The following is a 16408-nucleotide window of genomic DNA, read 5'->3' as shown; positions in this document are numbered from 1 at the left end:
GACGAACGAGGCGTGAATTTTTTTCTGCTTAAAAAAAAGAGGGGTATGAACAGCATGCGCCCCTTTTGCCCGCCCCCAGTTAGAACTTATGTAACAGACCCACAGTTCATGTCCTCACAGCTACAACGCGATCTTTTTACCCACACACACGGTGTAGCGGCTTATAGAGTGGTTCTGTGTTGTTTTTTGTTGTTTTTTTACCAAGTACGAACGCTTAGCTTATAGCTCCATCTCTTGACCGATTTGAGATCTAGTAACAGCCGCGGCTACTGAAGATTCCTTGTTGTTATCGTTTGTTTCGTCACTCCTTCTTCCAGATATTCGTTGCATTAGAAATAAATGTAAACTTGTACTTTTTTGTGTCTCTTTGTTTTGGGGCTAACATTTCAGTTTTCGTCTGGAAGATATAACACCAGTAAACAAAGGAGATGCGATTTTTTACAGCCTGTTGTCTGTATATTTTAATAACTAAAGGTGTTGGTACTCCAGATGAATAGCAAAATATTGCATATCATACGAGAAAATCTATAACGTTTGTCTGTTAAATATACACACGTTTGTATATGTGTGTGTGTTTTAATGTTTCGCTTGTGGTCTTCGTGGAGGCTAGCAGCTTACTTTTTTAGGGTAAATCCCAAATGGTTAATAAATGGAAAAGTTAGATTTCAATCCAAATGTTTCCCAGTGGTTAGAATGGCAAACTGAAGAGCCAAGTTTCCACGGTTCGCTTCTCGTTATCGCAAAAAGAACTATCGCACTTTGAGACATTCAGCGCGTTATAAGAAAAACAGTCAAATTCCACAAGATCATCATAAGAGTTTGAAGTGGATGGTCTATCACTTCCCTATCAAAAACAGCTCGTGCGAAGAGCGCTCGTGTAGTACAACAAGCTTACCGAAATGTGGCTCAAGTTTCGGACAGTCCAAATAGACACCTTGTTCCTGTTGTGATCTTATAAGCCAATAGCCAGAGGATCCTACGTTTCACACTCATGTTTGTCTTAGAAGTTTTGCGAATCTTATAAATGTAAATAAGTACCTGAAGTTTCCTCAAATACATAGAAACGTAACTTTTGTTTCGACATTTTCTGATGGAACATGCTTCCCCCTCCCCCCCCCTCCCCTACAGGGAAGACGTTACTGGCTGTTCCAGTGCCTCCATAAAAAGACTGGCCCTCCATGACCAGGTGGTCATGGGGCGCTCCACTCGTACTCTAAGGGTTGCAGGTTCGAATCCCCGTCACACCAAACATGCTCGTCCTTTCAGTCGTAGGGACGTTATAATGTTACGCCCAATCCAATTATTCGTTGGCAAAAAAGTAGCCCAAGAGTTTACAGGGGGGTGGTGATGACTAGTTGACTGTCTAACACTGCTAAATTAGGGACGGCTAGCACAGATAGCCCTCGTGTAACTTTGCGCGAAATTCAAAACAAACAAACCATAAAAAGATTTGTCATTCCTCAGTGTTGACAGACATGCAAACAAACGACGAATTAATTTCTATAGTAAACAATTTAACAAACATGAATATAAAAATACGTTATTAAATACTTAGTATCGAGAATGTAACTAAAACTACAAGTCAACTGAAAAGTGTTTCTGTGTAATATCTGTAGCTAGGTGGCGTTTTGACAGCGAAACTTCAAGTTGATTACTTACTAAATGAGTAGAATTCTAGGAAATGTTTCACTTTGTCCTAATATAAAAATCGCTCCATGTAATACTTCTAGCAAGTCTCGTGTCACGTGATACATTCGTCCTATCATATTGTAGTTTGTAAATACAAGTATGAATTTTGTTTTTAGTTTCCTAATGATGCAATTTTCTGGTAATAAACAACGTTGTAACAAACTTTTGTAGCACATGTGTTATTTTTGTTATGTATTCATACTCTTTAACCACTTGTGTGTCTATTACATCACATTCTAAGAAAATGTGAGTAAAAAGATGTCTGATAACACTATGTAATACAAATTGTGTTCCTGGATAGTATGTGTTATTTCTTAATTGCTTATGTTGTAAAAGTACAGAAAATGACCATTATTCACTTCAAACTTTGCTTTTGTGACCTGGATAATGAAATTTAGAAATTAACCTAGTTTCTATTTAAAAACGGGCAAATTTGCACATTTTCATTTACATAAGGTCTGAATAAAACAACATATGAATCAAGATTTACATGTATTTATACTAAAGTTATTCAAAAATGTTTAGAAGTGAGTAGTTTTTTCGAGATTTGAGTTCGAGTTACAGACAATTCCAACTGCCTCACACAGACCGGATACAGAAGCAGAGCCCATCTTGACGAGTGAAGAAGCTTGAAGAATGTCGGTCATACTTTCTCTGACTTGTGACTTGCACACTTTCATCTAACAAATCCCACTCCTTAAGCCTAGATGACAAAAGCCCAGCATTCGACTTAGGAATGCTCAATGATCAAGTCATTGAGGTCTCTTTGGTTGGGGTAGTATGGGTTTCTCTCACCAGCTGCACCTCTGAAATTGTAATCTGGATCTTCAACGTCTACCTCCTCTTCTGATTTGCTGTTCTCTTCTGAGGATGGCTGATTTCTCTCTGGTAGAGTAGGTACAGGAAGCTCAGGGCAGTGTGAGATTAGGGCGATGGATAATGGAAGGTTCAGATACATGATAGCAGATGCATTCTTGCCAGCCCGACGTTTGTAAAGGTCCACCATGCAGAAGTAGCAATTGCTTGAGTGGTCAGTGGGTTCACACCAAATTCTTAGAATAGCGAGCTTCGTGGCTCTCTTTTCCCCTCTGTACCATCCCGCAAAAAGAGTAAAATAAAATTGTTAGTATAAAGAATAAACTTATTTCATCCACAACTAATGTGTAAGAGTTTCATGCAAAATATTTTATATGTAATATTTTTCTATACTATTAGAAATTGAAACAAAAAATAAATTAAAACATATTTAAATTTTAAAAGGTCTAAAATTTGTATAATATAAAATATTACTATTCAAGCAAATCGTTCGTCTTACCTTCTAGAGTTTTTTTGCAGGTGCCCAGGGTTTGTCTTGATTCCCGACAGGCATGTCGAAATATGACTTGTAGGCTTCACACATTTTAACAGATGCTGTCACAGAGTACTTTTTTCACTCTTACCTTGATAAATTGGCCACATACATAGCAGAATGTATGCAGCTTCTTGATGCCATCTCTGATAAAATCAGATAGGTTTATGTGTTCACTTAGGCAGCTAGAACTAAACTGATGTGGTGAGTGGCGAGCCCCTGTACATATATTACTATGGAGAGTTCTAGAAAATTCTAAAGGTTCTTGAAAATTATCTTAAGTTCGAGAATGTTCTCTATCAGCTACTCAACACTGAATCTACTTTGAATGTTCTGGAAAATGGGTAAATTAAAAAATTTCATTATTCAGATCACAAAATCAAAGTTTGAAGAGAAAAATAGGTCTTTTCTATTCACTTTAGGCATAAGCAATTTGGAAATAACACTTTCTGTCCAGGAACAAGAAAAAGTAAAAATTTTGTTACATAGTGTAATATGTAAACCACACGACATATGTCACGTACACAGCTGACGACGCAATTTGTCTAATACCAGTAGTCATTTTTTAAATCTTCTTGGTATGTGTCATCATCAAAACTAATTCTTAATGACGTGGAGCACATTAACAGTTTGGTATTTCAATTCACTGGACTCTATAGAAACTATAAACGTGGATATAATAACCAGTTATAAAATGATGTTTTCATTGATGTGTCCATATCACACACTACTCAGTAAACCTGGACATTGTCCACTTCATATTAGTGTGCAGTACTTATTAGCTAGTGATCTGGGATACATGTAACCACAAGAAGTAGCGTGTTTAATCTGGGTAACATGTTACCATAAGAAGTAACGTATTCGGTCTGGGTAATGTGCTACCATAAGAAGTAATGTCCGGTCTGGGTAATATGTTACCATTAGAAGTAATATGTTTGGCCTGGGTAACGTGTTACCATAAGAAGTAATGTGTTTGGCCTGGGTAACGTGTTACCATAAGAAGTAATGTGTTTGGCCTGGGTAACGTGCTACCATAAGAAGTAATGTTCGGTCTGGATAACGTGTTACCATAAAAAGAAGTGATCTGACTGGTCTGGCTAATATATTACCACAATAAAACTGTTTATGGGGAAGATATAAAGGACAGTTGTCGCTAGAGTACGACTCAGAACAATAGATTTTCCCACAAAACAGCTTCAAAGCTATTATAGAACAAGTCTTGTTGAACAAGGGATACCCAAGACAGTGCCTGTAATCACCACCATTCGTTCCCAAGGAAAAAAATCGTTCAATGTAACGTATTTCACTTCCTGTGAGATGTTCTTCCTGTGATATTGAGTGACAGTGGGGTTGAAAAGGTCCCCTCTGTATCACATTTCAGTGCCTCTGGCGTTGTCTAGATTGTTCTCTGGGACAAAACTGATAAGACAAGTTAATACTTTTTACCTTAACATGTTCATTTCACTTGCGCATGCGCCTGAATAATCATTATAAAACTTATACAGTCTTCAATCATAATTATCAATACAAAGACGCAGAACTAAGAAAAGTACACTTGGATGTGTACACTTTCAGAGCGCCCCCCAGTGGCACAGTGGCGGACTTACGATGCTGAAAAGCGGGTTCGTGGTGGGCTGAGCACAGATAGCCCTTTGTGCTTAATAATAAAGTTTTCAGAGTTTACATAGCTAATGACTTTGGAGATCAAATGCCTCGTGCACATAAACAATAAAAACGACATCTAGTATTGAGTGAATTCAGGAATAATGTCTTTGTAATACAATTATGGGATTTGGTACGATGTTTTTAGGCCTAGGAAGGTCAGGTACTTCGACTTATTCTTCCTTCCTAACAGTAGATTTTTGCTCTTTTATTTCTGTTCCACATTTTTCATATTACTTGGTTTTCTTTTTATGATAATGTTGGTACTTTTTATTGTTTAAAACTTCTGGTTCTTGGTATTGTAGTTTGGTTGACTTTTACACCGCAAGATGTCGCTACAGAGTCCGCACTAATTGTGTTGTGTTCTGGTTACATGGGGTTTTATTTATGTGTGTGTGTGTGTTTTTTCATAGCCAAGCCACATCGGACTATCTGCTGCGACCACCGAGGAGAATCGAACCCCTGATTTTAGCCTTGTAAATCCGTAGACTTACCGCTGTACCAGCGGAGGAGAATCTACTTAAGTAACACAGAATTTTTCACACACACGATGTAATTTTAAGGTCTTGTCCATATTATGGACTGATACAATCAATGTTATATAATTATAGACGGAGTTTTCATGTAGATTTACACAAAGTCTTACTTGTATATAAAGTGTGCTTCAAATTCTGTCATCACAACTAACCCCATTACACCCAGTTTACAGCGTCAACCATTTTGAAAAATGCTGCATAACTAGTGCTATCTATCCGTCAGGACTACAATTACAATATCGTGAAGAGTGAGTGATACGTGTTTGACAATTTCATAGCATTATAATCGTGATAAATTCACGGAAAGTTTTAATCACTATTTTATATATATATTTATTTAGTGCTGAATTAATTCATAAGTGCAACTCGTTTAACAGTGATATTTATAAGACTTTGGAATTTGACTATTCTGTCAACTTAAAGAAGTGAGTGTGTGAACCATGCATAATCTAGAGTTTATACTATTATAACATATTCTTCAAGTACACCAAAATTAAGATATTATTATATATCCGTATATTTTCCGTATTATCTGTAAACAGTCCATGGCTAAGTGGACAAGTGACCAAAACACCTTAAAAGCCATTTCGGTCAATTTGCTTTTAATGTCTTTCTGTTATTTCACCATAACAATAACAACACTCGCTCGCTCAGAGCTCGTGAAACAAATGTGTCACGTCACGTGTAGCTAACTTCTCACTGCTTCTTGCAGCCAACCAATCATGAATTGTGCAAACGGCCTAAACAGCCAATGAAAGGTTTTTGAACTGTTCAACTGGGCCGCGTGATGCTCGTTGAAAATGAATGTTCATTGCAAGTCTGTGTGAGTTGTGGTGTAGTGGAGAGTGAAAGAGACACAGCGAAGACATTCACAGAGACATTTGGTGCAACAGGTCGTCTTCTGGGAACCATCAGATTCAGTTCCAAAGGATGCCAGATCTTTATCTGTTACAGCTCGACTCGGTTTTGACGGCCGACGGCCATGTCGAGTTCAATCACAGTAGATAAGCCCCAACCAAACCACCGCGCCCGGGGCTCCATCTACCGGTTCATCCGGCCCAGCCGCAGTCTCAGAGAAGAGCTTCTTTCAGAACGCAGGTATGTAGCGAGGCTTTCAATTCGTTGTCCAGGGAACTAAACATATAATAATGTCTCTGTACTCTGTTGAAGTAAGGCCACAAGGACTTGACTATCGCAATATAGTCCTTGTTTTTCTTTTAGTCCTAACTGTAGGAAAAAATCAGACCATTTTACATATTATCATCTATTTTCCTTGTGTTTCTCAGCGGCACCAAAGTCACACGCAAGAAAAGCGTCGTTTCCATTTATCATATTGTCCAATATGCAGGAAATGGCGTTGTTTTAGGTTTGTCTGAGGGGAGCATACCCCCACTCAGACCCTGTGCACATGGCGCGTGCCGCAATCACGTGCTGTTTTGCCTCTTTTTTTTTTTTTCTCTCTCTCTCTCCTGTAAAGGTTGCCAAGTTTGTACACCTCATAATAATAGAATGAGATCAAGGTTTAGGTAGCCAACAGGTAATAAATTAGGAAACCTAAACCCGCCGCATGGACTTTCTGATTTGATTAAGAAAAGTAAAACCTGATTTTGATGTAATCAAACTGACAAACTGTGGTTTTAATGTGCGAATCACGTTGTTACTTACCTCCGTTTTAGTTTCGTCTGGTTAATAAAAATGTAGACCGATTTTTTTAAAGTACATCTTAACGTGATAGGCCCCGGCATGGCCAGGTGGGCTAAGGCATTCGACTCGTAATCTGAGGGTCACGGGTTCGAATCCTCGTCACAACTAACATGCTCACCCTTTCAGACGTGGGGGCGTTATAATGTAACAGTCAATCCCACTATTTGTTGGTAAAAGAGTAGCCCAAGACTTGGGGGTGGGTGGTGATGACTAGCTGCCTTCCCTCTAGTCTTCCACTGCTAAATGAGGGACGACTAGCGCATATAGACCTCGTGTAGCTTTGTGCAAAATTTAAAAACCAAAAAAAAACCAAACAAACGTAACGTAATAAAATGTTAAAACTTATCTCTGACGTATACTCTAACTTACGTGTTGTATCTTAAGCTGTTAAAATTTTAACCTTTTCTATTTCACAGTAGATTATTATTCTTTTCTTTGCAAATATCTTAATTTGCTCAAATAAAAGACTTTTCTGTGTAGAATTGGACAGTAGTTATAATATCGAAGCTGTTCTATAGTCAATGAGGGGCGTATCGTGTGAATGTGTTTTTGTGTGAAATATGGCGCTAGTGTCGCACTTGCAGAGGAAAACATACACCATTTTATCGAGCACAAATCGTCTGATTATCGTAATTTCAATCACAGAGAAGTTCCTATTGGTAGATGAATTAAAACCAGAGATGAATCATATCCAATAAGAAGAAAGTATTCAATATGTCTCTAAATGATGTCAATAAGTAACAACTGGAGTTAACCAATAAAATCATTCGAGAATATAATTTATGTTAAAATGAAGTCGAGAACATAATTTATGTTAAAATAAAGGCGAGAGCAATATTTCGACTTTCGTAGGTCATCTTCGGGTTAAAAAAGAGTTTGCAACTGACAGTTGCTGGGCGCATGTCTCAGGGACGAGGGTGTAAACGGGTACGAGAATGTAGGGGGCGCTGCAAGATGTTAGGTTATTAATTTGTATAGGTATGAATGTGTTCATTTGTATTGGTTTTATTTCATTGATTTTGTGTTCGTTTGTATTTGTTTCCCTACTTTGTACCTGTATTAATTAATAACTAAACATCTAATTGCAACGCCCCCCTACAATATCGTACCCGTTTATACTTTCGTCCCTAAGACATGTTTCAAACTCCCTTTATTAAACTGAAGATGATCTACGAAAGTCGAAACGTTGTTCTGTACTTTATTTTAATAAAAGTTTTAATACCCGTATCAACTGTCTTCAGAATACATTTTTCCATCAAGTGGGTTTCTATTCACCACGAATAATTTATGTTTTGTGCAAACCTATCAAGGCTGTCTGCCAATTTTAATCTGGTTACCAGTGGTCAGTCAGCAGCTCATTGTGCTAAAGGACCAATGATTAGCTTTAAACTTACATATTCTCAAGTGGGAACTATTTTGTGTTGTCGCGGACTGACTCAAATTCCTCCGCGATTTACAAAATTCATAGTTCAAGCCAACATGTGAGCCATGAGAACGAATTTAACTTATGGTTCCCGGTTTAACACATTTTGTTAGAACGTGCAAATATGCGACTGTTGAACAGTTTGACATTCTATTGAAGACAACACATGAATGTTCGTTTGTTGTGAAGAACAGAGCGACACAATGAACTGCCTGTTCCGAACTCACGCGCGTGTTCCAAAACCAAACATAAAACAACTGATTGACCACTCAATCAAAAGAAAGGTAGCAACTAAAAGAACGACAAAATTAAAAGAAGCTATTATTATTACTATTATTATTGTTATTATTATTATTATTGTTAAAATTATTATTATAATTATTAATATTATAAGTATTGTTATTATTATTATTAAGTATCATGAATAATCCTCTTAACATTTTAATTAGAACAGTTTCACAACCAGTACAATAACATATCAACATATACGATGTAAAAGTTGAACAATACACTAAACACAACAGAAGGTACCGTTAAAAACCTTGTGGAGACAGGTGAAACAGTTGAACAATACACTAAACATAACAGAAGGTACCGTTAAAAACCTGGTGAAGACAGGTGAAACAGTTGAACAATACACTAAACATAACAGAAGGTACCGTTAAAAACCTGGTGAGACAGGTGAAACAGTTGAACAATACACTAAACATAACAGAAGGTACCGTTAAAAACCTTGTGAAGACAGGTGAAACAGTTGAACAATACACTAAACATAACAGAAGGTACCGTTAAAAACCTGGTGAAGACAGGTGAAACAGTTGAACAATACACTAAACACAACAGAAGGTACCGTTAAAAACCTGGTGAAGACAGGTGAAACAGTTGAACAATACACTAAACACAACAGAAGGTACCGTTAAAAACCTGGTGAAGACAGGTGAAACAGTTGAACAATACACTAAACACAACAGAAGGTACCGTTAAAAACCATGTGAAGACAGGTGAAACAGTTGAACAATACACTAAACACAACAGAAGGTACCGTTAAAACCATGTGAAGACAGGTGAAACAGTTGAACAATACACTAAACACAACAGAAGGTACCGTTAAAAACCATGTGAAGACAGGTGAAACAGTTGAACAATACACTAAACATAACAGAAGGTACCGTTAAAAACCTTGTGAAGACAGGTGAAACAGTTGAACAATATACTAAACATAACAGAAGGTACCGTTAAAACCTGGTGAAGACAGGTGAAACAGTTGAACAATACACTAAACATAACAGAAGGTACCGTTAAAAACCTGGTGAAGACAGGTGAAACAGTTGAACAATACACTAAACACAACAGAAGGTACCGTTAAAACCTTGTGGAAGACAGGTGAAACAGTTGAACAATACACTAAACACAACAGAAGGTACCGTTAAAATCCTGGTGGAGACAGGTGAAACAGTTGAACAATACACTAAACATAACAGAAGGTACCGTTAAAAACCTGGTGAAGACAGGTGAAACAGTTGAACAATACACTAAACATAACAGAAGGTACCGTTAAAAACCTGGGTGTTAAGACAGGTGAAACAGTTGAACAATACACTAAACATAACAGAAGGTACCGTTAAAACCTTGTGAAGACAGGTGAAACAGTTGAACAATACACTAAACATAACAGAAGGTACCGTTAAAAAACCTGTGTGAAGACAGGTGAAACAGTTGAACAATACACTAAACACAACAGAAGGTACCGTTAAAAACCATGTGAAGACAGGTGAAACAGTTGAACAATACACTAAACACAACAGAAGGTACCGTTAAAAACCATGTGAAGACAGGTGAAACAGTTGAACAATACACTAAACACAACAGAAGGTACCGTTAAAAACCATGTGGAGACAGGTGAAACAGTTGAACAATACACTAAACACAACAGAAGGTACCGTTAAAAACCTTGTGAAGACAGGTGAAACAGTTGAACAATACACTAAACATAACAGAAGGTACCGTTAAAAACCTGGTGAAGACAGGTGAAACAGTTGAACAATACACTAAACATAACAGAAGGTACCGTTAAAAACCTTGTGGAGACAGGTGAAACAGTTGAACAATACACTAAACATAACAGAAGGTTCTGTTAAAAACATGGTGAAGACAGGTGAAACAGTTGAACAATACACTAAACACAACAGAAGGTACCGTTAAAAACCTGGTGAAGACAGGTGAAACAGTTGAACAATACACTAAACATAACAGAAGGTACCGTTATAAACCTTGTGGAGACAGGTGAAACAGTTGAACAATACACTAAACATAACAGAAAATACCGTTAAAAACCTTGTGGAAACAGGTGAAACAGTTGAACAATACACTAAACATAACAGAAGGTTCCGTTAAAAACCTGGTAAAGACAGGTGAAACAGTTGAACAATACACTAAACACAACAGAAGGTACCGTTAAAAGCCTGGTGGAGACAGGTGAAACAGTTGAACAATACACTAAACATAACAGAAGGTACCGTTAAAAACCTGGTGAAGACAGGTGAAACAGTTGAACAATACACTAAACACAACAGAAGGTACCGTTAAAACCTGGTGAAGACAGGTGAAACAGTTGAACAATACACTAAACACAACAGAAGGTACCGTTAAAACCTTGTGGAGACAGGTGAAACAGTTGAACAATACACTAAACATAACAGAAGGTACCGTTAAAAACCTTGTGGAGACAGGTGAAACAGTTGAACAATACACTAAACATAACAGAAGGTACCGTTAGAAACCTGGTGAAGACAGGTGAAACAGTGGAACAATACACTAAACACAACAGAAGGTACCGTTAAAACCTTGTGGAAACAGGTGAAACAGTTGAACAATACACTAAACATAACAGAAGGTACCGTTAAAAACCTTGTGGAGACAGGTGAAACAGTTGAACAATACACTAAACATAACAGAAGGTACCGTTAAAAACCTTGTGAAGACAGGTGAAACAGTTGAACAATACACTAAACATAACAGAAGGTACCGTTAAAACCTGGTGAAGACAGGTGAAACAGTTGAACAATACACTAAACACAACAGAAGGTACCGTTAAAACCAACAGAAGGTGTGAAGACAGGTGAAACAGTTGAACAATACACTAAACATAACAGAAGGTACCGTTAAAAACCTGTGAAGACAGGTGCAACAGTTGAACAATACACTAAACACAACAGAAGGTACCGTTGAAAACCTTGTGGAGACAGGTGAAACAGTTGAACAATACACTAAACATAACAGAAGGTACCGTTAAAAACCTGGTGAAGACAGGTGAAACAGTTGAACAATACACTAAACACAACAGAAGGTACCGTTAAAAACCTTGTGAAGACAGGTGAAACAGTTGAACAATACACTAAACACAACAGAAGGTACCGTTAAAAACCTTGTGAAGACAGGTGAAACAGTTGAACAATACACTAAACACAACAGAAGGTACCGTTAAAACCTTGTGAAGACAGGTGAAACAGTTGAACAATACACTAAACACAACAGAAGGTACCGTTAAAAGCCTGGTGGAGACAGGTGAAACAGTTGAACAATACACTAAACACAACAGAAGGTACCGTTAAAAACCTTGTGAAGACAGGTGAAACAGTTGAACAATACACTAAACATAACAGAAGGTACCGTTAAAACCTGGTGAAGACAGGTGAAACAGTTGAACAATACACTAAACACAACAGAAGGTACCGTTAAAACCTTGTGAAGACAGGTGAAACAGTTGAACAATACACTAAACATAACAGAAGGTACCGTTAAAAACCTGGTGAAGACAGGTGAAACAGTTGAACAATACACTAAACATAACAGAAGGTACCGTTAAAAACCTTGTGGAGACAGGTGAAACAGTTGAACAATACACTAAACACAACAGAAGGTACCGTTAAAAACCATGTGAAGACAGGTGAAACAGTTGAACAATACACTAAACACAACAGAAGGTACCGTTAAAAACCATGTGAAGACAGGTGAAACAGTTGAACAATACACTAAAGACAACAGAAGGTACCGTTAAAAACCTTGTGGAGACAGGTGAAACAGTTGAACAATACACTAAACATAACAGAAGGTACCGTTAAAAACCATGTGAAGACAGGTGAAACAGTGGAACAATACACTAAACACAACAGAAGGTACCGTTAAAAACCTTGTGAAGACAGGTGAAACAGTTGAACAATACACTAAAGACAACAGAAGGTACCGTTAAAAACCTGTGAAGACAGGTGAAACAGTTGAACAATACACTAAACACAACAGAAGGTACCGTTAAAAACCATGTGAAGACAGGTGAAACAGTTGAACAATACACTAAACACAACAGAAGGTACCGTTAAAAACCTTGTGAAGACAGGTGAAACAGTTGAACAATACACTAAACACAACAGAAGGTACCGTTAAAACCTTGTGGAGACAGGTGAAACAGTTGAACAATACACTAAACACAACAGAAGGTACCGTTAAAAACCTTGTGAAGACAGGTGAAACAGTTGAACAATACACTAAACATAACAGAAGGTACCGTTAAAACCTGGTGAAGACAGGTGAAACAGTTGAACAATACACTAAACATAACAGAAGGTACCGTTAAAAACCTTGTGGAGACAGGTGAAACAGTTGAACAATACACTAAACATAACAGAAGGTACTGTTAAAAACATGGTGAAGACAGATGAAACAGTTGAACAATACACTAAACACAACAGAAGGTACCGTTAAAAACCTGGTGAAGACAGGTGAAACAGTTGAACAATACACTAAACATAACAGAAGGTACCGTTATAAACCTTGTGAAGACAGGTGAAACAGTTGAACAATACACTAAACATAACAGAAAGTACCGTTAAAAGCCTGGTGGAGACAGATGAAACAGTTGAACAATACACTTAACACAACAGAAGGTACCGTTAAAAACCTGGTGAAGACAGGTGAAACAGTTGAACAATACACTAAACATAACAGAAGGTACCGTTAAAAACCTTGTGGAGACAGGTGAAACAGTTGAACAATACACTAAACACAACAGAAGGTACCGTTAAAAACCTTGTGAAGACAGGTGAAACAGTTGAACAATACACTAAACACAACAGAAGGTACCGTTAAAACCTTGTGGAGACAGGTGAAACAGTTGAACAATACACTAAACACAACAGAAGGTACCGTTAAATACCATGTGAAGACAGGTGAAACAGTTGAACAATACACTAAAGACAACAGAAGGTACCGTTAAAACCTTGTGGAGACAGGTGAAACAGTGGAACAATACACTAAACATAACAGAAGGTACCGTTAAAACCATGTGAAGACAGGTGAAACAGTGGAACAATACACTAAACACAACAGAAGGTACCGTTAAATACCATGTGAAGACAGGTGAAACAGTTGAACAATACACTAAAGACAACAGAAGGTACCGTTAAAAACCTTGTGAAGACAGGTGAAACAGTTGAACAATACACTAAACATAACAGAAGGTACCGTTAAAACCTGGTGAAGACAGGTGAAACAGTTGAACAATACACTAAACACAACAGAAGGTACCGTTAAAAACCTTGTGAAGACAGGTGAAACAGTTGAACAATACACTAAACACAACAGAAGGTACCGTTAAAAACCTGGTGGAGACAGGTGAAACAGTTGAACAATACACTAAACATAACAGAAGGTACCGTTAAAAACCTGGTGAAGACAGGTGAAACAGTTGAACAATACACTAAACACAACAGAAGGTACCGTTAAAACCATGTGAAGACAGGTGAAACAGTTGAACAATACACTAAACACAACAGAAGGTACCGTTAAAAACCTGGTGAAGACAGGTGAAACAGTTGAACAATACACTAAACATAACAGAAGGTACCGTTAAAATCCTGGTGAAGACAGGTGAAACAGTTGAACAATACACTAAACATAACAGAAAGTACCGTTAAAATCCTGGTGAAGACAGGTGAAACAGTTGAACAATACACTAAACATAACAGAAGGTACCGTTAAAACCTTGTGGAAACAGGTGAAACAGTTGAACAATACACTAAACATAACAGAAGGTACCGTTAGAAACCTGGTGAAGACAGGTGAAACAGTTGAACAATACACTAAACACAACAGAAGGTACCGTTAAAACCTTGTGAAGACAGGTGAAACAGTTGAACAATACACTAAACACAACAGAAGGTACCGTTAAAAACCTGGTGAAGACAGGTGAAACAGTTGAACAATACACTAAACACAACAGAAGGTACCGTTAAAACCTTGTGAAGACAGGTGAAACAGTTGAACAATACACTAAACACAACAGAAGGTACCGTTAAAACCTTGTGAAGACAGGTGAAACAGTTGAACAATACACTAAACACAACAGAAGGTACCGTTAAAACCATGTGAAGACAGGTGAAACAGTTGAACAATACACTAAACACAACAGAAGGTACCGTTAAAACCTTGTGAAGACAGGTGAAACAGTTGAACAATACACTAAACATAACAGAAGGTACCGTTAAAACCTTGTGAAGACAGGTGAAACAGTTGAACAATACACTAAACATAACAGAAGGTACCGTTAAAAACCTTGTGAAGACAGGTGAAACAGTTGAACAATACACTAAACACAACAGAAGGTACCGTTAAAACCTTGTGAAGACAGGTGAAACAGTTGAACAATACACTAAACACAACAGAAGGTACCGTTAAAAACCTGGTGGAGACAGGTGAAACAGTTGAACAATACACTAAACATAACAGAAGGTACCGTTAAAACCTGGTGAAGACAGGTGAAACAGTTGAACAATACACTAAACATAACAGAAGGTACCGTTAAAACCTTGTGAAGACAGGTGAAACAGTTGAACAATACACTAAACATAACAGAAGGTACCGTTAAAAACCTTGTGAAGACAGGTGAAACAGTTGAACAATACACTAAACATAACAGAAGGTACCGTTAAAACCTGGTGAAGACAGGTGAAACAGTTGAACAATACACTAAACACAACAGAAGGTACCGTTAAAACCTTGTGAAGACAGGTGAAACAGTTGAACAATACACTAAACACAACAGAAGGTACCGTTAAAACCTTGTGAAGACAGGTGAAACAGTTGAACAATACACTAAACACAACAGAAGGTACCGTTAAAAACCTTGTGGAGACAGGTGAAACAGTTGAACAATACACTAAACACAACAGAAGGTACCGTTAAAACCTTGTGAAGACAGGTGAAACAGTTGAACAATACACTAAACATAACAGAAGGTACCGTTAAAACCTTGTGAAGACAGGTGAAACAGTTGAACAATACACTAAACATAACAGAAGGTACCGTTAAAAACCTTGTGGAGACAGGTGAAACAGTTGAACAATACACTAAACATAACAGAAATTACCGTTAGAAACCTGGTGAAGACAGGTGAAACAGTGGAACAATACACTAAACACAACAGAAGGTACCGTTAAATACCATGTGAAGACAGGTGAAACAGTTGAACAATACACTAAACATAACAGAAGGTACCGTTAAAACCTTGTGGAGACAGGTGAAACAGTTGAACAATACACTAAACATAACAGAAGGTACCGTTAAAACCTTGTGGAGACAGGTGAAACAGTTGAACAATACACTAAACATAACAGAAGGTACCGTTAAAAACCTGGTGAAGACAGGTGAAACAGTTGAACAATACACTAAACACAACAGAAGGTACCGTTGAAAACCTTGTGGAGACAGGTGAAACAGTTGAACAATACACTAAACATAACAGAAGGTACCGTTAAAACCTTGTGAAGACAGGTGAAACAGTTGAACAATACACTAAACACAACAGAAGGTACCGTTGAAAAACCTAAACATAACAGAAGGGTGAAGACAGGTGAAACAGTTGAACAATACACTAAACACAACAGAAGGTACCGTTAAAACCTTGTGGAGACAGGTGAAACAGTTGAACAATACACTTAACAGAAGGTACCGTTAAAATGGAGACAGGTGAAACAGTTGAACAATACACACATA

The 16408-nt window shown here is 37.6% G+C and overlaps 1 protein-coding gene and 1 long non-coding RNA gene across 4 annotated transcripts in view; one reads left to right on the top strand and one right to left on the bottom strand.

The window, feature by feature from the left end:
- LOC143247685 (uncharacterized) overlaps positions 1 to 16408 on the bottom strand; it is a 274645-nt gene that overhangs the window by 79269 nt on the left and 178968 nt on the right. The gene's annotated exons all lie outside the window — the stretch shown is intronic.
- The window catches only part of LOC143247684 (uncharacterized), a 179849-nt gene continuing 169522 nt past the window's right edge, over positions 6082 to 16408 (top strand). For both annotated transcript variants that reach the window (XM_076496077.1, XM_076496076.1), the window contains exon 1: positions 6082 to 6333. In XM_076496077.1, the coding sequence (XP_076352192.1) occupies positions 6218 to 6333 (116 nt within the window). In that variant the 5' untranslated portion in view covers positions 6082 to 6217. The remainder of the gene's footprint in view (positions 6334 to 16408) is intronic.

This window comes from Tachypleus tridentatus, chromosome 3 (assembly GCF_004210375.1).
Source record: "Tachypleus tridentatus isolate NWPU-2018 chromosome 3, ASM421037v1, whole genome shotgun sequence".
In the NCBI taxonomy this organism is placed as follows: domain Eukaryota; kingdom Metazoa; phylum Arthropoda; class Merostomata; order Xiphosura; family Limulidae; genus Tachypleus; species Tachypleus tridentatus.
Note: the sequence above shows the minus strand (reverse complement) of the source record. Positions and strands in the feature narration are given on the sequence as shown.